Below are 24,105 nucleotides of genomic sequence, written 5' to 3' on the forward strand. Positions count from 1 at the left end.
CGGTGTGCACTTGGGCCTGGTGCACCTGAGGCCTGGCATACCCGGGGTGTGGTCTGTGGCTCCACCTTGGGTGCGAACCCAGGACCTTCTGCATGTAAAGCAGATGTGCTATCTACTACACTATAGAGCCACCCTCCATGTACTTTAATAGTTTTATTTCTCTTCTTGATAAATGAGAAATGAGAAAAATAAATTTCTGCCTTTTTATATAAGAGAGAGAATTTTAAGCACCTGTTAGTCTAAAGCAGTTGTATGCTGTGTATAGTGCTAATGCTCTTTAAAGAAACAGTGTGACTTCTCTGGGCCTTTTGATAGGTGGTGCAGCAGGAGTTGTATCTCGAATCACTGGTTCTGTTGGAAAAGGTTTGGCAGCAATTACACTGGACAAGGAATATCAGCAAAAAAGAAGAGAAGAGATGGGTCGACAGCCTAAAGATTTTGGAGACAGCCTGGCCAGAGGAGGAAAGGGCTTCCTGCGTGTAAGTCTCTTACTGAATCTTCAAGAAACCCTCAACTTCTCTGTGCACTTTAGGATATGTCCTCTAGCTGGTTGTTGGAAACTTGGAATATTACTTGAGTAAAAGTCTGTTAAAGTAAAGGTAGTGATAAATTATGGACTTTTCTGTTTCCTTTTGTTCTCCTTCCCCATCATCTTTAGATCTGTCCTCTAAATCGCAGACTTAGTTTGGCTCTTGAATTGGAATGAAAACTCCATAATAATAGCAGGTTGGCACCAGTGTAGAAGGGGAAGAAATAAAGGAGAGAAATATGTTTAATAATGGTAACTAGAGGGAGAAGGTCTTCAGGTCATTGTCAATTCGCCGTTTCTGTGAAGGGAGGTGTAGAAGTTAAATGTCATAAACTAGGAACTGCTGTTCACTGCTTTTCAGTGCTTTAAAAAATTATATAGGTGGTGTATATAGGTACTGTTTAATTATACAGGTAATATATGAATATTCTCCTTATAAGTGATTATAAGAACTTATAAGTTCTCTTTTTAGTAAATAATGGAATCACTGTAGGTAAGGCTATAAAATACTCTGGTTACCCTTCACCTCTTCCCAGGGGTATCTAATTTCAATAGCGTGTATATCCTTCAGATTTTTTTCTATGTTTTTATATAATATACAGGTAGTTTTAGTTACTACCATTATTTGACGATTATTAAGAACGTATAAACACATTACTATTTTAATTTTGGAAATAATTTCAGGGCACTAACTCCTGAGTTTGTGCCAGTGATTTGTAATGTATGTTGTCTCCTCTAAAGTGCTTTGTCAGGTTATCTGTTACCCTTTGGAGGTCTCCTCATTGTCAATTTCCCACACTTTCACTAAATTATAAAGTAATATCATTAAAATATATGAGTAGATATTAGGGGTTATATGACTCAGCTCACTCATTTTGCTGATACAGAAACTAAGATTTAAGATTGAAATCAGCTTCCCACGGCTGGTTCTAGAGCTATATGTAGAATCTTTTCATCTGCTTTACTATTCTTTTTATTATAAATTTTACTTCTACAAGGTGCTTTCACTTAAAATTTGCTTTGATATGATATTTTAAAAATCGTAGTGTTGACCTACATGTATATGTTGTTCACATTATTAAATAAGTACTTTTTTTTTTTTCTAGTATGTCTGTAGAGACCTCTAGTGGTTGATTTAAAATTAAGTTCCTTCCATTCAGATTTGACTTTATGATGATTTCTCTTTCAGGGAGTTGTTGGTGGAGTGACTGGAATAATAAAAAAACCTATGGAAGGTAGGTTGAGAATATTTCCTTCTTGTGCAAAGTCTGAAGGGTTGATGCATGGTAAACATAATAAATGTTACTGCTACTAGGTATTTGAGAAAATTTCTGACTAATTTTATGTTCATAGTCCTAATTGTTATTTAATGAATATACTTTACTCAGAAAAGTGGAGAAGTTGAGTAGTAGACTGTAATTCAGACTTTGAATACTATTTTCAGCAAGTCCATAGTTAAAACTAGATTCCTTTGGGCCTCTGATAGCAGCTGACTCATTCTTTATCCTATCTTAAAAAACACATTATTTAGTGCAAAATCCCAGTTGGCTTCTTTGAAGAAATTGACAAGCTGATTCTAAAATTTGTAGGGGAAATCAAAGGATTCCAAATAGACAAAACATGTTGAAAAAACAGAACAAAGTTGGAGGACTTACATTACCCAGTTTGAAAAACTTACTATAAAGTTGCAGTAACTAAGACAGTATGGTACTGGCATATTGATAGATATACAGATAAATGGAATAGAATTGAGATTCCAGAAATAAAACCTTATATTTATGGTCAGTTGACATTTGACAAAGGTACCAACGTAATTCCATAAGGAAAGAATAGCCTTTTTCACAAATGATACTGGGATAACTGGAAATAAACATAGCGTTTATATGTATAATCCAGCAATTCTACTCCTAGCTATATACCCAAGAGAATTTGTTTGCTCAAAAACTTGTGCTTAAATCTTGATGGAGAAACATTATTCATAATACCCAGAATGTAATAATAACCCAAACGTGTATCAACTAATGCATGGATGAACAAAATGTGGTAAATTCATACAATGAGACATTATCCAGCTGTAAAAAGAAATCAAGTACAGATGCTTCTGGACTTATAATGGGGTTATGTCCTGATAAACCCATTTTAAGTTGAAAATATCAAGTCAAAAATGCATTTAATTCTACACTGTAGAGTATCGTATCTGTTACGTACCCATGTGATCACTGATGGCTGAGTGGGAGCTGCGGCTCACTGCTGCTGCACAGCGTCTTAAGAGAGTATGCTTCTTTCCGTGTATTGCTAACCCAGGAAAAGATCAAAATTCAGAGTACAGTTTCTACTGAATGGGTGGGTACTACTTTTGTACCATCATAAAATAAAAAATCAGAATTTCAACCATTGTAAGTTAGGGACTGTTTATACTGATACAAATATAAGGTGGATGAACCTTGAAACATGGTTCGAAATATGGTGGAAAAGGCCAGTTAAACATAGCACATGTCGTATGATTCTATTTGTAGGAAATGTCCAGAGGAGGCAAATTCATAGAGGTAAAAAGTAGATTAGTGGCTGCCTAGGCTGGTGTCAGGGAGGAAGAAAGTAAATTGCATAGGATTGGGTGGGAAAGGTTAGGGGGAAATGGGGGAATGATTGCTAATGGGTATAAGGGTTCTTTTGAGATGATACAGGTTTTCTAAAATTGATTTCGGTGATGGTCACACAACTTTGAATATACTAAAATCCATTTAATTTATATGCTTTAATGAGTAGATTATATGGTATGTTAATTGTATTTCAATAAAGTTCTTGTATTAAAAAAATAGTACACTATGAAAAATCTCCTGATAATTGGCATTAAAAAAAAAAGAAGGTAGTTTCTGGTTAGTTCTTAGACCTTCTAGTCACAGTTACTGACTAAACACTTAAAGCATTAGTTGTAAAAGTTGAGCATGCCTCAGGATTACCTGGAGGGCTTATTACAACACAGGCTTCTGGGCCCTACTCCCAGAGTTTCTAATTCAGTAGACCTGGGATGAGGCCTAATAATCTGAATTTTTAACACACTTCGAGAACCACTGTTTATCATGTTATGATTAATTTTAACTTCTTTAAAAAGCCAAATACTGGAAGCCCCCTGGCTAAAACAGTTAAGCATTTGGCTCAGGCTTTTGTTATGTTCAAACTTGATAAGTTTAAAATATCTTCATACATTCATGGCCTTTGGTTTTATGAAGGTGCCAAAAAGGAAGGAGCTGCTGGATTCTTTAAAGGAATTGGAAAAGGACTTGTGGGTGCTGTGGCTGCTCCCACTGGAGGAATCATAGATATGGCCAGCAGCACCTTCCAAGGAATTCAGAGGTAATTAAAGTATATACTATATGAAAGGTATGTGTCTGTGTGCTAATTGTTTCTAAGAATACATAAATCGGTTAAATACTTTGCCTGCTCTTAAGGATCTTAAAGTCTAATTGAAAGCTGCGATAGGTTCACAAAGTAGAGTGCCGCCAGAAGGGAGTAAGAAGAGACATTTTTTTATGTCTCAATTTCTCTTTTATTCAACAAATATTTATTGATACCTACTATATGCTAGGCACTGTGCTAGACCCTAAGTATACAGAGAGTGGGCAACCTAGTCTCTGCCTTTATTATTTTGATGTTTCTTTTCTTTGAAAACAGTTGAGGGAGCTTGGTGTCAGACAGACTTAGATTTAATACTAGTTGCATTATTTTGGGAAGGTTATTTAAAATTACTCTGATTTTCATCAAATATTGACATAATATGGAATATAGTACAGTGTTTAGTGAATATACATATGTATTACTTTGAAAGATTCTCACATATTTCTTATACTTATTCTGCTGCTTTGTACAGGGCAGCAGAATCAACCGAGGAAGTGTCCAGCCTCCGTCCCCCTCGCCTGATCCACGAGGATGGCATCATTCGTCCATATGACAGACGGGAATCTGAAGGCTATGATTTATTTGAGGTATAAAATCTGTTCTTCATGGTCATGAATGAAATGCAATTTTAAAGATTTCTAGGATCAGGATTTCATGGGTGGTTCTTAAAGTTCCTGATTCATGAACTTCCTTAGGGATTACACAGGGAACATGGTTCGTAGAGTAGAATTTGATCATTTATTTTAGTGTAATGTGTTAAATGGGAATAACTGGTAAATTTTTTCTGCACAGGTGCAATGCTTTTTTGTACAGAAAGGATAATGTTAAAAGAAGTCGTAGGCTTTCTTACTACTTGTGTGGTAGCTCATTTAGTTAACATTGTTAACTTTAGTCTCCTGCTTTGTAGCTAATTATTGGAATTTCACTGCTTCCTTTTCTCTCAACCAAATTAATTTATTTGGACTACTCTGTAAATCTATATTTATTTAGGTAAACAGAAGCTGGAGGAGAGGAAAAAAAGATTATGTTCAATTATAATCTTTTTAAACCTTAAAAAAAATTCAAGGGTTTTCTTTGGCTTTTATTTTAGTTTTAATTTTACTGTATTTAAATAATATGTACCTATATAAATATGCTCCCATGACTAGCTTTCCCCCCAAAATGAATTTATTAATGTTTTCCTACTTTGACTTTAAAATAAAATGACTCTTCATTGTTATTAGCCTGTGGTTTTTATTATGTGTGATTACATTTTATTTTTCTGCATGCTTCTAACTTTATTTTCTTTCTTTTTCTGCCTACACAGCAAGAACTGGATATACAGGAGTAAATGTCTCCTATACTACTACTTGATTTCATCCTTAAAAATCAAAACAAACTGTGGTATTAATTGACTGGCTTTGATTTATTTAGATTGGGAGTCCATTTTAATGACTTTTTCTTTATAACTCTCCCCTGTATCTGAACTTCTATTATAGTAGCTTGACTACAAATAAAAATGGTGGTATTCCTGGTAATTATACAGGAATAACAGATAGATATGAAATATTAGAGGATGCAGGAAATCAACTCCCTTCTCCTTAGAGTTGGTAAAAACTTTATTGAACTCAGAAGCAGACACTCTTACTATCATTTTGAAAATTTTATCCTTTTAAATGCTTTTCTTGTACATTTCAGGTAAAATAGGAAAAAAAAGGAAAGTTATTATGTCCAATCTATTATTTATTCTTATATTTGTGAGTCCTAATGATGGGATTACATAATTACGTTTCACAAATCACCCTACATTTACTCAAGCTAAAGTGCTGTCAACTGGAGCATGTGTTTTAATAACTGAAGTATCAGTTGCTCTGAGTCTGTCCTTAAACCTCGAGTAGGAGTTGGCACATGAATTTTGAGAATATGTTCCCTTAATCTCTTTTTTCTTTTTTAACCTCTCGGTACTCTTGCTAGATAAATGGCAGTCATTTTATAGTTATAGACATTCTCAGCCTTTAACATTTGTGCTTTTCAAAAATTGAATCTTGTTGGTTATGCTTATTTCACAATTATATTTGTTTTAAATAATGTAAATAGAAGTTGAACATGTAATTAGGCAAATTTCTTATATGGCACTTGAATGTATAGATGTCTTTATTTTTAAAAGCGAACCTGTTTTGCTTTTAAGTCCTCAGAGAGGATCATTATCTTAATGAGAACAAAAATAATTATAAACTATTATTTTGAAATTAATGTGCCTGTAGTTAATTTTCAAAACAAGTTATGTTTTGATTTTTTTTAATAAATGACAAATTTTAATTTGATTTAGCAGCATCTTATCTAGCAGCTTTCATTCTTCCCTCCAAAGCTGAAACCAAGGTATAAACTTAGATTTAATGTTTTGTACATTTGAAGAGAATGAAACTATTAACATACAGTGGGTCAGTTGGATTATATTTTTTTATAACCATAGTTATTAAAAGAATAATTTAAATGCTTCATATTTAAACTAAGCCCTTTAAAGAAAAAAGAATGACATCCAAAGACCAGCCTAAAACTGTAGCTGACAAACTTTTCTTTGTGCCTAGATAATTGGGGGTTAGCAAAAATGTCACGGCATGTATAGTTTCTATACAAATCAAGCACAATAACTAATTCAAGATGCTGTCTTAAATCATCCTTAATAATTACTCTTCCTTCTTAGGTAAAAGTAATGATTTTTTTCTTGGATATATAGAAATTATATAACTTGTTAAAATTTTTTTCTTTTATATTGTCTACTTTTTGTTTGTTTAGCCCTTTTATATTATTAACCTTTTCCTTCTGTTTTTTTCCTTTTTTACAAGTGCTTGTAATTAAGCACAAAACTTTAAGAAGCTTATTATTTTAGCTAAATATATCTTGTCTGATTTATTAGTTTGTGTTAAGATATACAACCTTTTAAACTTTAATACATTATTATAGTTACTGGAAGAAATAGAATGATTGTAGATTAATGAGAGGACTTGGTAATTTTTTTCCATGGATGACAAGGGTAGGCATGGATAATTAAGAAATTTAAGCTGTTTCATCCCTTGCCCATGTTGCTATATTCAGTTATGTATGATGTATTTATTGATTATCTAGACTGTTCTGGATATACAAAAGAAATAAGACTTCTTTCCTTAAGAGAACAAGTATAACAAAATGTGTAAATATTAAAAGAGCACTAGAGTATAAAATTACATCCTCCTAGCCTTTATTGGGATGTGGATATATTCTAAATAATTTATTTGGGAATCTTTTGATTTACTCCATTTTCTTTTTCTCCTGAGTATTGCTCTTTATTCTTTAATTTAATGCTCAGCTTTGAAAGTTGCTAAATCATATACTGTGGTTTTTTTATAGACTATATTCTTCTGCTTACCCTCTGTTCTCTTAGGACAATTACTTTTTATACGTGTGTATATGTATCTGCATATAGATATATACGCATATATATGTGTGTGTATATATATTTTGCTAATTTTTATTTAATATTCATCTTGTTTCTCACTTATGATTTAATATTTAAAATACTCTTTCTTGCTTGTTCATTTTAATTATATTTTTTCATGTTTATAGAAATGCTTCATTCTTAATTCTTGCATTACCATTTATTGAGGTAACCTTATATTATGTATTTAACCATTCCCCGTTCTTCACATTAAAGTTGTTTCTGTTATTTTAATAACAGTAATAATTCTGTGATAAACATCATTCTAAACATTGCTTTTTCATATCTTATATTATTTCCTTAGAATTTATTTGAGAAAATTGAATGCTTTTGCTAAATATTGTAAATTCTTCAAGTTGCGTTTTGGGAAGGGAGAGTGAATATTTTATTAACTAATCTGGTTTCCTGCTGCCATCAATGACTGAATATCTTAACCTGAATCTCAGAATATAGTGGATGTTAGTAGTACTGAAAACAAGGTTTCTGTTTTGTATTATGGTGATAAATTATACTTTAAGAGCTTTCCGTGGTTTAAAGATCACAATAGTGTGATAACTAATAAAAATGCATTAAAGATGGAAAGTGGGTAGTATTTCTTGTACAATGCACCTCAAATCTAAATATTTTAACATATTTAAATTTCAAAGCTGAAAATAAATGTGCTGAATTATTATATTCATTTCTCATTTTCTCTTTATTAAAGAAATTAAGTTAAAAATGTTAAAAGATTTTAGCTAATTCACACAGGCAAGATGTAAAACAAGTGACTATTAAACTCTACTTCTTTCTGAGACTCATTCTGAAGATGAGACCCCAGTTCATTGGGGATTCATCTTTGTTCATAATTGTAAAAGAATGACTGGGAACCAAGGACTTTTAAAAATGTGTATTTAAGCATTGAAATAATAACAAGTGTGCTTTGTCTGCTTGTGATTATCATTGATTATATTATCTTTTTAGTAATATCGGCATTGTCATTTTGGTTATAAAATGTACGGTCTTGTTAATTAGGTACATTTGTGTTCTATTTTCATATATGCATTCTGGATAATGTCAATAATGTTTTATTAGCATTCATTATAAAAAAAATAACTATTTTGTTCGTTTTTAATGTGTTTACTAATTCAAGCCTCAAAAGTTTTGAGATAGCTGGAATAGTAAATAAGTGTATTTTAATGTGCTACTATTTATACTTGAATTATTTTATGCTTGTAATTGCTTTAGCAATAAATTGTACCAGCGATTTGAAATCTTAAAAATTCTTCATGGTTGTATTATTATCATTAAATTTTCTTTTCTATCAGGAACATAATTTGTTACATACATATACTTCTCACGCATGTTTAATCTATAAGACTAAATATTCAAAAACATTAAATGTCACTTATCTTGGAATTTTTATATCTACCTCTGTGTAAAATCAGTGGTTCTTAACTATAGAGAAGGATTGCAGACTCTTTGAAAAAATCTGATGAAAAATATGAACCATCTTCTGAAAGAAGTTGCAAAAACACTTTTCCGAAATTTTCATGTTCTATTTTAGGTGGTTCATAGCCCTCCCAGTGTGTTTCCATGGATCCAAGGTTAAGAAATCCTGTAATGTTAATGTCCCAGTTTAATATTAGTATACGTTTTTTTCTCATGAATGAAAACGTGGGATTATTTCTGGTAGATATTCTAAAATTTCTAAGTTATCACAGAACAAAATGTATTTTAGAAAATCCCTTAGTAAGCATTTAATACATATATTTGTCTTCTAAGGCACAGCAGAAATTAATTTATAATCATGCTATCAATATTCTTCTAGCTTCATGTGTGAATATGTAGACTTGTGCTTTTGTTTCTAATAATATTTTTCCTAACATTGTTATCATAATTAGCTAACATAGAGTATTAGAAATACTATTTGGATGCATGTACTACCCAAATCTTGAGTCTTGTTTTTCGTTTGTTTTTTTTCAGAATCATATCAAAAAGTTAGAAGGAGAGACTTACCAATACCACTGTGCTATTTCTGGAAGCAAGAGGACAATCCTTGTGATTACAAATAGGTATTAACTTTGAGTGACATTTTTCTGGTTGCAAATTGTATAGATCTTAAGAATTTTGGAGACTAAAATGGCAGAGGATGTGGAGAACTATACTCCAGCTGTAAAATGTTTATCATCATAGAATCACAAAAACGCAGATCTGGATAAGTTCTTTGAGATCATCTGATCCGACGCTCTCATTTTGGAGATGCTGAAACTCAGCATGGTGAAGGGGCTTATCCAAGTTTCACAACTAAGAAATGGAATCTAGTATAGACTTCATAAGTACAGTAGAGACACCATTATATGTGCATTACAAATCCAGTTATGGAGGGTGAATTCATGAATCACTTTTTCTCACTGGGCTTTATTTTGAATGATTAGCATACCTTTTTAAAAGAATGGTATTATTTCTTTTTTTTTTTTTCCATTTTTTTCTAAGCATTTTGGGAGTGTTAGGTAATTTTTCCAAATAAGAAAACTTTGATTAACTAATTTTTCCGAATAAAAGAACTATGTTAAGTTCCTGATATTTATCCTACATCACTTAATCCAAAATTACAATTACAGGTTAATAATTTTTAAAACTTTCTAAGTTAAGTATTTTTCTAGGACTAAGGCGAAGTACTTAAAATAGGCAAAGTCTACGTTAGGTTCTTTACTACTACATTTAAATACATTGAATGGGAAGGAGAGAAAGGAAAGCTAAAAGGACAGGATTCAGACTTACACACTTTTTTAAATAGAGAATCAGTTATCTGCTTACTCATTAAGAAATGAAAATAGTCATAGAACAATCTAAAAGCAGTTTTTGCAGATTTGACATGCAACCATTTATTTTTAATGCTTGTAACTTTATATCCATTAGATTAGACCAAAAAGAGTGTTTATTTGTATTGTATATTGTACTTAGCTGCAATAGCAACATGTTTAATTCATTTTAAAATTGTGTACCTTTTATGTTATTCAACACTGTGCCATGGAATTCAGTTAGGTTTTTGAGTTTGGATTTGCTTGTTTGTTTTTGGTCATAAATACTTTAGTACTTGTTTGATTAGGCATTTGGGGGGAATATTACTTGATACATTAATGCATTATTCAGTGGTCCCCAACCTTTTTTGGCACCAGGGACTGGTGCTCCTCTGAGAATCTAATGCCTGATGATCTGAGATGGAGCTGAGGCATTGATGCTACTACTGGGGAGCGGCTGCAAATACAGATGAAGCTTTGCTCGCTCACTTGCCAGTCACCTCCTGCTCACTTCCTGCTGTGCGGTCTGGTTCCTAGCAGGCCACAAACCAATGCTGGTCCACAGTCCAGAGGTTGGGGACCCCTGCATTTTACATTTAAGTTTTCTTCAAATGAATTGAAAAATCATGGTAATTTTAAATCTATTCAGTTACAGAACTTTTCAGGAGGTAATTAGAAAAATAATGTTCCTGACCAGTACAGTGACTTAGTCTCCTTGTAGCTTTAGTAGACTCTTTTTAACAGGAATTTCTTTGAGATAGTTATTATGCTGATCTGTTTGACCTTTAATGTTACATAAAAATAGGATTTCTTCCAAAATCAACATTTAAAAAATTACACTTTTATTGCTAAAGTTATGTTTATTCATTGTAGATAATATAGATCAGGAGTCAACAAATTTCTTTAAAGGGCCAGATAGTAACATTTAGCATCAAGGGCCATCTCCTGTTTCCCACCTCTACTCAACTCTGCCCTTGTAGTGGGAAAACAGCCATAAACAACATGTAAATGATGAATGAGGTGGCTGTATTCCAGTAAAATTTTATTTAGTAGAACAGGCTATGGGCTGGATTTGGCATGCAGGCCATAGTTTGCCCACCCTTGATATAGATAATAATTAAGAAGATGAAAATAACTAAAGCTGTGGTTTGCCTAGAACGGAGCTGGTTTTTACTTTTTGTTCCAATGTAATTATCAGTAGCTATCCCTTTAATTCTTAAAAATGTCCTGATTTGAATGATAAGCTATATGATAACTGCTAAAAATAGCCTTTATCAGCAATCCTGTCATCCATAGATATTAGCTGGTTTATCAGATTTTTGCAATATATGCATTTTATAAAAACTATGTACAAAAAATGCAATATGTGCATTTAACTAACCTAGATTTTTTTACCTAACAATATATTGTGATCGTCTTCCCAAACTATTAAGTATTATTTGACAATATTATTTTTAATGACTACATAATATGTATTTATGGATGTACTATAATTTATTTAAATGCTGCCTTACTATTTGATACTCAGTTTTCTCCTTCCCAATATGGTATTATTATAAACACATCTTTTCAGCTCAGTATTTTTTTCTATAATTATTTCCTTAGGATAAATTCTTATCAGTGTGATTGCTGATTTAAAAGTTGTGAAGAAAAAATTTTTAAATTAAATTTATTGGAGTGACATTGGTTAATAAAATCATATAGGTATCAAATGTACAATTCAATAATACATTATATGTATATTGCATTGTGTGTTCACCACCCAAAGTTGAATTCCTTTCCATCACCATATATTTGATTTCCTTTACCCCTAACTACCTCCCCCTTTTTCCCCTTCCTTCCCTCTTGTAACCACTAAATTGTTGTCCATGTTGTTGAGTCTCTGTTCGTTTGTCGTGTTTGTTGCTTTCAGTTTTATATCCCACATATGAATGAAATAATATGGTTCTCAACTTTTTCTGTCTGACTTATTTCGCTTAGCACAATAGTCTCAAGATCCATCCATGTTGTCACAAATGGCAGTATTTCATCTTTTCTTATGGCCGAGTAATATTCTTTTGTATATATGTACCACACTTCTTTATCCAATCATCTATCAAAGGGCACATCAGGGTGCATATATTTTTATGGATAAATGTTTTCAAATTTTTTGAGTAAATACCCAGAAGAGGGATTGCTGGGTCATATGGTAACTCTATTCTTAATTTTTTGAGGAACCTCCATACTGTTTTGCACAGCAGCTGTACCAATATGTGTTCCCACCAGCAGTGTGTAAAGGTTACTTTTCCCCCACAACTTCTCCAACACTTGTTATTACTTGTCCTGTTGATGATACCATTCTAACAGGTGTGAGGTGGTATCTCATTGTGGTTTCAATTTGCATTTCCCTAATAGCTAGTGAAGTTGAGCATCTTTTCACATGTCTCTTTTCATATGCCTTCTTGGGAGAAGTATCTGTTCGGGTCCTCTGCCCATTTTTTAATCAGATTGTTTGTTTTTTTGTTGTTGAGTTGTATGAATTCTTTGTATATTTTGGATATTAGCTCCTTGTCAAAGGTGTTGTTTGCAAATATATTCTCCTATCAGATGAATTGAAAGAATCAGCATAGTTAAAATGACCTTATTACCCAAAGCAATATACAGATTTAATGCAATCCCCATCAAAATCCCAATGGCATTTATTAAAGAAATAGAACAAAAAATCATCAGATTTGTATGGAAACACTAAAGACCTGAATAACCAAAAGAATCCTGAGGAAAAAAAGAACAAGGCCAGAGGTATCACTCTGCCCAACTTCAACTTATACAACAAAGCGACAACAATCAAAACAGCATGGTATTGGCAGAAAAAAAAAAAAGACACACAGACCAATGGAACAGAACTGAGAGTCTAGAAATAAACCCCCGTATATATTGGCAAATAGTGTTCGACAAAGGAGCCAAAAACATACAATGGAGAAAGGAAAGCCTCTTCAATAAATGGTGCTGGGAAAATTGGAAAGCCACATGCAAAAGAATGAAAGTAGACTGCTGTCTGTCTCCATACCCCAAAATTAACTCAGAATGGATCAAGGACCTGAATATAAGCCCTGAAACAATAAATTGTATAGAAGAAAACACAGGTACTAAATTCATGGACCTTGGACTTAGGATTTTGTGAATATGACCTCAAAGGCAAAGGAAGTAAAAGCAAAAATAAATGAGTGGGATTATACCAAACTAAAAAGCTTTTGCACAGCAAAAGAAACCATCAACAAGTAAAAGTTGTGATTTTTGATTAGAAATGTCCTTTCTAAATTGCCAAGTTGTTTTATCTGAACGGTGGCATCACTTTTTTTACATAACAACAAACAGAACATGGGAGTGTCCTTTCTCCTACGTTTTGCTAAGACTAAATGTTCTCATTTAAACTTTTTTTTGTTTTTATTAACTTAATGAGTAGAAAATAATTTGTTTTAATTAGCATTTATTCGATTGCTAATGAGTATGAACATTTTAATATATTTATTTTTCATTTATATTTTCTGTTCTGTGAATTGCTTGTTTGTAATCTTTGTTCATTTCTCATTGTGTTAGCCTTTTTCTTACTGAATTTAAAGAACATTATGTAAATTAATGGTATTAGCCCTTTTTACCCAATATATTATTAACATGTATTTATTATTCAGTTTTTTAATATATAGGGCTTTTTATTTTTTCATGTTGAAGTTGATCCAGACTTTGTTCTCAGTATTTTTTTCTTATCAGTTATTAGGAACAAAATACAAGTTCTCAATACCTACATTTATTAGGCTGCAGCTCCACTGGTTAGTCCTAATTTCTACCTAATATTTTAGTAATCTTTATTAGGAAGTTCTCTGAGCAGGCTTATTTTTTTAACCATCTATCTTAGTCTCTTGGGGCTACTATTCCAAAAATACCATAGACAAGTGGCTTAAACAACAAACTTATTTCTCACAGTTTTAGAAGCTGGGAAGTCCAAGAACAAGGTGCTGGCAGATTGTGTGTCTGTTGAGGGCCCACTTCCTGATTCATATAGATAGTTCTTCTTGCTGTGTTCTCACATGGTAGAAGGTGCATTGAAGTTTTCTCAGGCCTATTTTATAAGGACACTAGTCACATTCATGAGGGCTCTATCCTCATGACCTAATCACTTCCCAAAGGTCCCACCTCCAAATACCATCACACTGGGGGCTAAGATTCAATATACGAATATGTATGTATTTGGGAGGGGACATAAACATTCAGTCCATTACACCATCAGTGTGTGGCAGATACAGGGACACAGATGAAGTTTACATCTTCTCTGTCCTCCGCATCTAAAGAGGGGAGCTACAAATTATCAGTGACATCACAATGTGTTAAGTGCTAAGATAAAGTGACGTAGAGAGACCCCGAAGACAGCAGAAAACTCTTGGTCCAGTAAGGTGGGAACCAAGGTATAATGGGGAAGGTTTTAGAGAGACTTTCTCCATGAAGAGGTACTTGAACTGAGTCTTGTAGAGTATGGAGTTGTCACACAGGTAAACAAGAGGCAAGCAGAGGCATAAAACAGTATGGCACTTTGAACAGTAAGGTCAGTTTGGAATGCCTGGTAGTAGGATGTTCGCAGGGAAGTGTTGGGAGATGAGGCGAGAGTCATAGGTGTCTGCTCATACCATCTGAAGGGTTGAGGCTTCATTGTTATTGTGGTGGAAGATCACTATTTTTTTTAAAAGTATAGACTTATTTTATTGTTCAGTATTGCAGCTTTTCACACAGTTATATATACATCATACAGAGATATCTCTCTTTTTTTTTCTTTCCCACTAAAGGCTTTTAAAGAAGGAGTAATATGAAGTTTGTAGTCCAGAAAGATCTCTGGCAGCATTTTGGATGCTGGATGGGAGGAGGATCAGAATGGAGGCAAGGGGACCAGTTAAAGACTGTGTTAGTGTTCTACTGCTGCATACCAATTACTTTAAAATTAGCAGCTGAAAACAACACAGATTTATTATCTCATGGTTCTGCGGGTCTGGAGTCGGGTGCTGCATGGCTGGGTTCCCTGCTCAGAGTCTTACAAGGCTGAAATCAAGGCATTAGCTTCTGCAAACTCTTGGGAAGACTCCCCTTCCAAGCTCATTTAATGTTAGCATAATTAGTTCCTTATATTTGAAAGACCAAGATTCCTGTTTCCTCAATGTCTGTCAGCCAGGTGGCTGCCCTCAGCTCTTGGTGCCTGCCTGCATTCCTTGTCATGTGGCTCTTTCTCTCTTCAAACCAGCAACAGCACTCTGAATCTCTTACTTCTCTGTCTCTAACCCAGATTTAAAGGGGCAGGCCCACTTAGATAAACTTTTTTCTTCAAGTCAGTGTGCCTTATAACAAAAGCTAATCATGAGGGTAAAGTCCATCATATTTGTAGTCCTGAGAATTATATAAAGTTATATACCAGGGGATGGGGAATCTTGGGGATCATCTTAGAATTCATTTATCCTGAGAGGAAGTGGTGAGGGCCAAAACTGAAAAAATGATGATAGATAAAGGGAGGAAACCTTAAGAGACAAGGGCTTAGTGACTGCTTGAATGTGGAAGAGATGAGAATACAAGATAACTTTCTGGTGTTTGGCTTGAGTACCAAGGTAGGTGGTATTACGATTTACAGTAATTTGAAGGAAAAGATGATGATTTTGTTTGTTTTTGTATTTGAATTGACTGACTTCTCTGTAGCTTTGAGATATCAAAGTAAGATACTTCAGTAATATTTGAATAAAGATTTGGAGTTGAGATGTTGGAGACCACCTTGAGTGTGTTGAACAGAAGACAACCAAGATTTGAGCTCTGATATCATGGAAGAAGGAAATGAAAGAGATTTAAGGTGGTCGAAGAGCAATAATATTATTGGTGTGATCGAGAGGAGAGACAGTTTTAAAACAATTGGAATGGTGAATTGCTCTAGACATTTGCACGAGTGCTTGGTAATAGTTATCTTTAACTCTTAGCTCTATCATATGATTCTCTACTGGAGCAGTGGAACCCAATTCCTAGAGACTGATTGGAATGTGTAGGGGTGTTGGTTGTTGTCACAGTGATTGGAGGGCACTGAGTAGGCTGGGGCTAGGGATGCAGAACTTCCTATAGCGCACGACACAGTCCCAGACAGGCCCAAAATTTCAATAGCAACTCTTCTGGGAAATGGAGAAATATATTTCAGTCCCCCCACTCCATTAGTCACCAAGTTCTTTTTATTCTACCTTCTAAACATTTGGAATCTAGCTCTTTTTTCCTTCTCATAGCCACTGCCTTAACTGAGGCTCTCACGGTTTCCTGATAGGACTATGAAAATAACTTCCTACCTTGATTGTCCCACCTCTCCTCCATGACCACTGGAGCCCTGACTCTGAAATAAGAAACATTATCATGTCATTTCCCATTGCCTATAGATTAAAGTCAAAATTCCTTAAAAGGGCGAAAAGAAAATCTCCTTCAAGATCTGGCACTAAGCTATTTTCTCACCCCTGTATATATCTGGTACTCCAGCTACAGACCTCCACATTCCTTGAATCTTCCCTTCTTTGTACCTCTGTATATGTCACTGCACAGTTCCCTTTGTCTGGACTATCATTTCCCTTTCTCCGCCAGAGAACGCCTTCCTTTCAAGAATCAGCTCTTATGCCACCTACTTTACCAACACAATCGGCTCCTCTCCCCTGTGTTCCAAATTTTTTTACACATTCTGCTATTGTACTTATCTGTGCTGTAGCATTTACATGTGTATTTCCCCTCCTAGCCCCCGAGTGCCCCTCAAGCAGAAACCCTGTCTTTGTTTTCCAGCACCTGGATATCTGTAGGATTAACAGTTCTATTTTTCCTAGTTTTGCTTTCTGTTAGAGAAATTTTAATCTAGTGTAGTTATATCAGTAATTATTCTGAATCACACACTAAGAAATCAATATGGATACCCTTTAAGGATTCTGTAAATTTTTTGGTTGCTAGTGAGTAAAATGGGATACTTACTCTGTGATATGCTACATTAGTGTTACAGTGTTCAAACCTGATATTTATTAGTAGGCCTAATGTGAATTTGCTGACATTTGAGGTTTGTGACATTTCTGCACATTCTTTCTTAACTGGAAGGCATCAGTGATTGACAGTAAAGAGCAGTTAATAATTTTCCAAGTGAGACATTTTTAGGAGCTTCTGTCTTTATCGCTTCCCAGATGAGAGTACAGCCTGTTTCTATGTGTTTCAAAGATGATTTCAGTGTTTTGGTTAATTAAAAAAAAAAAGACACGCGAATTTTGCAAGATTGGCAGAAGCGAAATTTTTGCAAATGTGCTTTGTTAATTGGTAGGTGCCATGTTTGCTCTTTATTTGACAGTCATCTAGACTTTTTTTTTTTATATGAAGCATATTATTTTTAATGCTAGGTTATATTGTTTACTGAGCACTACCTGTGCCATCCAGCAGAGTGAAATATTGGAGATAATCATTGACTATCTTTATCACTACCTGTATATTTTTGTTTCCTTTTCCAAAATAGGCGAGTGTTGTGTATAAAGGAAGTTGAAATCCTCAACCTTATGTGCATAGACTGGCAGTGTCCATTTGAAGATTTCGTATCTCCTCCTAGTGTTAATGGAAATATGCTAAACATCTCAGTTAAGGTAAGAAAGCATGAATCACATTTTTAGAGTCAAGAGTTTGTCAAATGAGTTGGAAACCGATGTATTTGACTCTGTGTTTTACAATTAACTACACAAGATGTTTGGAGGATAGTTATTAGCTGAAATGTAAAGAAAGATGTAATCAGTTTGTGTACTGTACTTTAATTGCATCGAATGAAATATCATGTCTATCCACTGAAAGAATTTGCATGCTGATACTTCCATTTTGGCTGAATAAAGCATTAGTAAATAGAAGGTTTTTTTAACTTCATATGGATATCTATTTTGCTATAATCTTAGATACTTCTGGAAGGATTCTCTTTTTAAGGCTTTTAGGAGACTATTATAAATATTATATGTAAAACATTCATGGTTTATAATATTTGGCATTTATAGAATGCTAATACATCATAAGTATATAATAATACTTTCGTATCTTTCTTCCCTATCATTTTCTAAGGAAGAACTTTTAATCACATGGCAAGTAATTAGCAAAAATGATACCCCATCTTTTGCTTAATTCTCAGACTCTAATTTGAAATATATAATTTTTATTATATATGATATATTATAAATTTGTTTTCACCTCTTTAAAAAAAACACAAAATTTTCATCCTAAAGATAGTAATTTCTATAGTATATTTTTTCCTAAACAGTAATGATGTTATCTTTATTGCTAAAACTATCTGAAAACCATTTATCATTAAATTTAATAGAGATGCAAGTACTGTTGTTTTTTAATTTATGTTTTTTTCTATAGAAGTTTACAAATAAACTACCATGAAACTATGCCATTTCGTATTTTAGCCTTACGTGATTGTAGAGTGTCAAAATTTACAAAGTGCCTTAGTATATGAAACATAATTTTCAAGCTAGGGAAGCCTGTGTCACTGTGCATATATATTACAGTTTCCTCAGGTATCACTTTTCTTTCACATCAGTGGTGGAAATTGGCTCAATATATTTTACATTATGTAAGAATTTTATCTATCAACCAAGGAAATGAAAGAAGGTTTTTTTGATTTGTCAGATGTGATGAGTTATCAAGTAGTGTCTCTGTAGGCTATTTATCATAGCCTGCAAAAAGCCATTATTTCATACAGGTAGATGTATACTCATCCAGTCTCATAAATTCTAACAACTCACATATGGAACCACTGTTCTTGTACCAAAATGATTTATTTCTTATAACACCTGAGTACATATATTTGGTTAGTCTACTGATTGTAAGATAGAGTTGACATTTAAGCATCCAATTAAAGATTATGGTTTTTTTCCTTCCCCAGAATAATTTATTTTCTATCACTGATGTTTTGTTTTTGTTTTTTTAAATAGGATCAGAGTCTGTTCCACAAAAAAGACAGTGCCAATCAAGCCTGTCTCCGGAAAATTTATCTGCAGGATACTACCACAGCAGAGGTAAACAATTTATTTTAAAGAATGTCCCCTCAGTGTTTTAGCTGAAATATATATTTTTTAATCTGTTATAATTAACAGTACCCATTATTTCTCCCCAAAGGTCTTCCATTTATATTTGGATGACTATATGAGCTTACAATAATATACTGTGCACTTATAGATCAGAAGAGTCTTATTTTGTATTACATGTACAGACTGTATTCTTGTCCTTAGCTATTAGACCTATGTGGAAAGCTCCATCTCTTGCTTTTGTACTTTTTCCCCTCCACCAAATTAGCCTGTACTTTTATTTACCACTTATAATAAGTATTTTATTTTACAGAGAGCACGTCATGCCATTGAGGATGCACAGTCAGTGAGACACCAGCAGAAATTAATGAAGCAATCATCATTGAAACTTCTCAGGCCACAAATGCCAATTTAATCACATACCCTATTATGGGGCTGCTACTGGGAGAAAAACCAGTCATCAGTCTTGTCTATAATAACTCTTCTTTATCTTACTAAAAAGAATTTTTCAAGCAATCCTTTAATTGTAGAATTTTTGTCTAGAATAGTTAGTATTGGGTTTTCCACTTTTTTTCTTTAGTTTTGTCTTTAATTTTATAACCATGTTTATGTTAGTCATCCACTCTACAGTGCCACCCAAATGGGTCAGACCCTCAAAGAAATATCATTTTAAACACAGAACAGAATTTTTGTTAATGCTAAAATTGTGAAGCAAAGGGCAATAGACTGGTTTTTAATTACAATCCTTACTAAAGAACAAGAAAGGAACTTAGAATGAGGAATGTTTTTGAGAGGTTTTGGACAAACCTTTGGACAAATACTGGATATTTTGTTTAAGGTAATTTGTTCAATAACTGAACTAAGATAACATTTTTGGTAAACTAGGTAATTGAAGAAAAGCCACTAAAGGGAGAAGCGACATTTCCTATTTTCTTTTCATGAAAACATTCTTCTCTTAATAAAAACATGTTTTACTTTGGTGCTTATTTATCCTCCTTGCACTATAATATAAAAACATATAGAAAATCATACCTTAAAATGTTAGTACTCTAGAATTTTCTGTAATGTACCATGCACAAAGTTTTAGAAATTATTTACATGCTCTTTCAAGATGAATTTATATGACACAATTATAATTTGCTGGTATGTGAAAATATTGCACTTTAAGTTTTTAAGACTTAGAAATATGAAAAATTTAATATTTTTATATTTTCAGTAATTGTTTTTTATAAGTTGAAAGAATTTTAAGAGCATCATAAACTAACACTTAATTGTAATACATACCTAGAAATGTATTTTACATACTTATTAGGAAGAATGAAAAATCTCGAGTTGCTTTATCTATAAGTTAAATATCTATAAGGCATATATAACAACATTGTGGAAAATAATTGGTAGATGTGTTTTCTGAGGGAGCAGGCCTACGAGGATTAGTTCGGTGCAGCATTATTTTTGTCCTTTCTGGATCTTGCTTGTGCTGATCAGACAAGTACTATCTGCTAAAGCTTTTTTAAAAGTTCTGTAAGTACTTAATGTCCTTGGATAAATCTTTAAATTCGCTCACGGTTTTTAATGTGACATTTATTTCAAATCATTGAATTAATGATGAAATGAAGATGTGGACACATTTGGTTTGCTGTTTTTGTTGATGTGTGGTAATGTTTCTATTATCTTTATTCATGTTTTGTAAAACTGGCCTTAAAACTTGAAAATTTTTTTTCTAGTTATTATTTAACTATAGACTCCAAAAAAAGAGGCTATAAGAACTAATCCCCTAAGTATTTGATCTCTGTTACTGCATAATGGTCTTTGCCTTTTCAACATTATTATTTTTTCTGTGGAGAAAAGTATATGTAAAACTTCTAGGTTTAAACAATTTCTTTATCAGTGTTTAATTGCAGTTTATTAAAAGGAACTTTATGAACAGTTTCATAGCAAGTGTGCTAGTATTTTGTGTCTTTAAAACTGACTTAATCAGGAATTTGAGCTAATTATATTTTCATATGAATCACAGCTATTGACAACATCCTAAATATTTAAGAAGTTGTACTGATGGATGTACAAAACATTGAACTAAGAAAAATTTATAGAAACCTATAAATTCATCATCTCAATTTGGCTGAAAAATAAATTTTAAAATATTTGTAACATTTTAATTTGATATAATCACCTGGGATAGATAATTCATTGGTTAAGTGTAATAATGTCTTTTGTGTTTTTAAAATGCTTTGAGGGTCAATTACTTGCATATGAACTACTTAGAGAAATAAAACATTTGGTACATTGTTTACAGGTGTGAAAACTTTGTGGGTTTGTGTTAGATATACAAGTAACATTTACTTTTACTTTTTATGTCTTCCCCTTTTTGTCTTCCAATCCTATAATAGCGAGAAGTTAGATTAGTAGTTATGGAGGACTTTGTAAGAGGCTAGTCAGGGAAAGGTTTTCCTAGGGTAGTGAGCGCCTTTTCCACCCTAGAGATCTGTGGCACAGATGTTCAGTGCAGGAAGAGTATAGAGAAGGTGTCTGACCAACAGCCCAGCTCCACACTCTGAAAGCCTAGTAGATTTTCACGGAGGCCATCCCTTTTATGGTTTCTGTCAGCCACTGACTGTGAATGGCAAGGATACCAGCGCAGGCCCACTCCTGGGGGGCACAGCTCCACTGACAGCTAGCTTTGACTTGAAGACTCTACAGTGGCCTCACAGAACTTTTCTTAGACTGCATGGCAGTCTGGGACACTGCTACCCAGTTTGTCTCTGTGTCTCTTTTTTTGGTCTCGCCCCCGCCTCCTTCCACTGAGAGATCAGTGGATAGATTTCCTTACATGTGTTTCGTAATTTAGCATTGTTTTTGTTTTGAACTATGTATGAGGGAGGACACTATCATCTTTTTGGCGCTTTAGGCTTCTAAGTGTATTGATCTGGTGCCACCTATATCTGTATTTTTAACAATGTTCCACATGAGTTTCTAAGGTACAGCCAGGACTAAAAAGTAACTCTGGACTTAAAATAATAAACTCTTGAAGAACTACAAATACCAACTCCAGAACTGTGAGAAGTGTTTGTTGCTTATAGGCCACACAGTGTATAGTATTTTTGGTATAGCTGCCCATATGGACTAAGACAATCTCCCTCTCTTAAAAGACTCCCCTGCTGGATAGGCTTGTCATCTGAAATTTTGTTGGAGTCTTTGTCTTGAATAAAGGATTGCAAATGTTAACTATGTGGATTAATTTGCATGGGTTAATTTACCCAATCAGAAAAAGGTAGGTCACTGCCAGGAGTAGAATGCCAAGAAATTAGGAAAAGAAATAGCTAGTAAAAATATGAAGTAGATATACTTAAAACGGAGTAAATATGAGATAGTATAAAAAAGAGGCAAATTTGAATAAGAACCAAAAAGATCTTCTAGAAATGAAAAATATCATTGAAATAAAAAATAAACGGACAGCCACAACAATAAATTAAAAATAACCGAAGTAAGAATTAGTGAATTCTGGAAAATAGAACTGATTCAATACATTTCCTGGAATGCAGCAGAGTTAGAAGAGGTGGAAAATAGAGAAACAACATAGGGGACAGAATGAGAATGTCTAACATACTTCCAATCCAGGGCCTACAAGGAGAGAATAGAGAAATTGTTGATGTGTTCCAGAATTTATGAAAGTTATGATTTGATAAATGTAGGAAACAAAGTAAACCCAGAACGAGATAAATAAAAATAAATCCAAATCTAACATACATTGATTGAAACTATAGTAGTGCAAACACAAAGAGAAAAACTGAGAAACAACCAGAAAAAAACAGATGGCTGACAAAGTATCAACAATTAGATTGACAGCAGAATTCTCAGCAACGATCATGCTCTGGAGACAATGGGGTATCTACAGATTATTGAGAAAAAACTAACCATTTGAAAAGTTGTCTTTAATCAAATCCTTTGTTTAAAAATTGCTAAAGGATGACCTTCAGAAAACTGGAAGTTGAACTCAGAAGGGATAAAATATAAGAAGCCATGGGAACAAAGAAATTGGTAAACTTTAAAATACCACTTTAGCAACAAATGTGCATAAGAAGTTTATCAAAACTTTGCAAGACGTTTATGGAGAAAATTATAAAATCTTATTCAAACAAAATAAGTTTTTTTTAAATGGGAAGTTGTACAATGTTCATGTAAGACTCATTGAAGGTAATCATAGTCAAACTCATCCATAAATTCCAAACAGTTCTAATCATTCCCTTATTTTTTTGTGGAACTTGAAAGGCTGTTTCAAAAATGCACACGGAAGAGTGAAAGGCCCAGAATTATCAAGTCAGATTGAGGAATAAGGTCAAGTGGAGAACCTGAAACTTTAAAAGTTTCAGATTTTAAACCTTACTAAAAGAAGCTGTAGTAATCGGAACGGTGATATTTTCAGAGAAATAGGTAAATTGAACAAATTAGACTGACTACAGACCCAGAGACTAAATACCCTCACCCACCATGTGACAAGACACCATCTGAAGGAGGGACAAGATGAGAGAGAAAGGAGAGTTCAGGTCAAATACATCTTTTATCTCATTGGATGAAATAATCTGGACTTTATAAATGAGAAAGGACAAGAATTTAGTTTCAAACTTGGATAAATATCCAGATTCACATTCCATTCTGTAGTAGTTTGAAAATTGGAACCGTATTTTAAATCTTTTCTTTCTGATAAATTTCTCAGGAGCTAACTCTGTCTTGTCCTCTCAACACTTAGGCGAAGATTGCTTTGCTCTTTCCACACATAAAGGCGTTTTCTTTCAATATTGCCTGGTTCTATTTCTCTGCACTGATTTTAAATCCCCCAGACATTTCCACATTCATATGGAGGAAAAACCATTAGCC

General features: G+C 33.4%; 1 protein-coding gene across 1 annotated transcript in view; it reads left to right on the forward strand.

Annotated features, from left to right (window-relative positions):
- VPS13C (vacuolar protein sorting 13 homolog C) overlaps nt 1-21,521 on the forward strand; it is a 158,539-nt gene extending 137,018 nt beyond the window's left edge. Inside the window, exons 77-84 of the mRNA XM_025038746.1 lie at nt 316-479; nt 1,719-1,764; nt 3,760-3,883; nt 4,398-4,512; nt 9,342-9,430; nt 17,682-17,805; nt 19,141-19,224; nt 19,547-21,521. Coding sequence (XP_024894514.1) covers nt 316-479; nt 1,719-1,764; nt 3,760-3,883; nt 4,398-4,512; nt 9,342-9,430; nt 17,682-17,805; nt 19,141-19,224; nt 19,547-19,648 — 848 coding nt within the window. The 3' untranslated portion in view covers nt 19,649-21,521. The remainder of the gene's footprint in view (nt 1-315; nt 480-1,718; nt 1,765-3,759; nt 3,884-4,397; nt 4,513-9,341; nt 9,431-17,681; nt 17,806-19,140; nt 19,225-19,546) is intronic.
- Nucleotides 21,522-24,105: the final 2,584 nt, after the last annotated feature.

The sequence above is a fragment of the Pteropus alecto genome, unplaced genomic scaffold, assembly GCF_000325575.1.
Source record: "Pteropus alecto unplaced genomic scaffold, ASM32557v1 scaffold86, whole genome shotgun sequence".
Classification (NCBI taxonomy): Eukaryota; Metazoa; Chordata; class Mammalia; order Chiroptera; family Pteropodidae; genus Pteropus; species Pteropus alecto.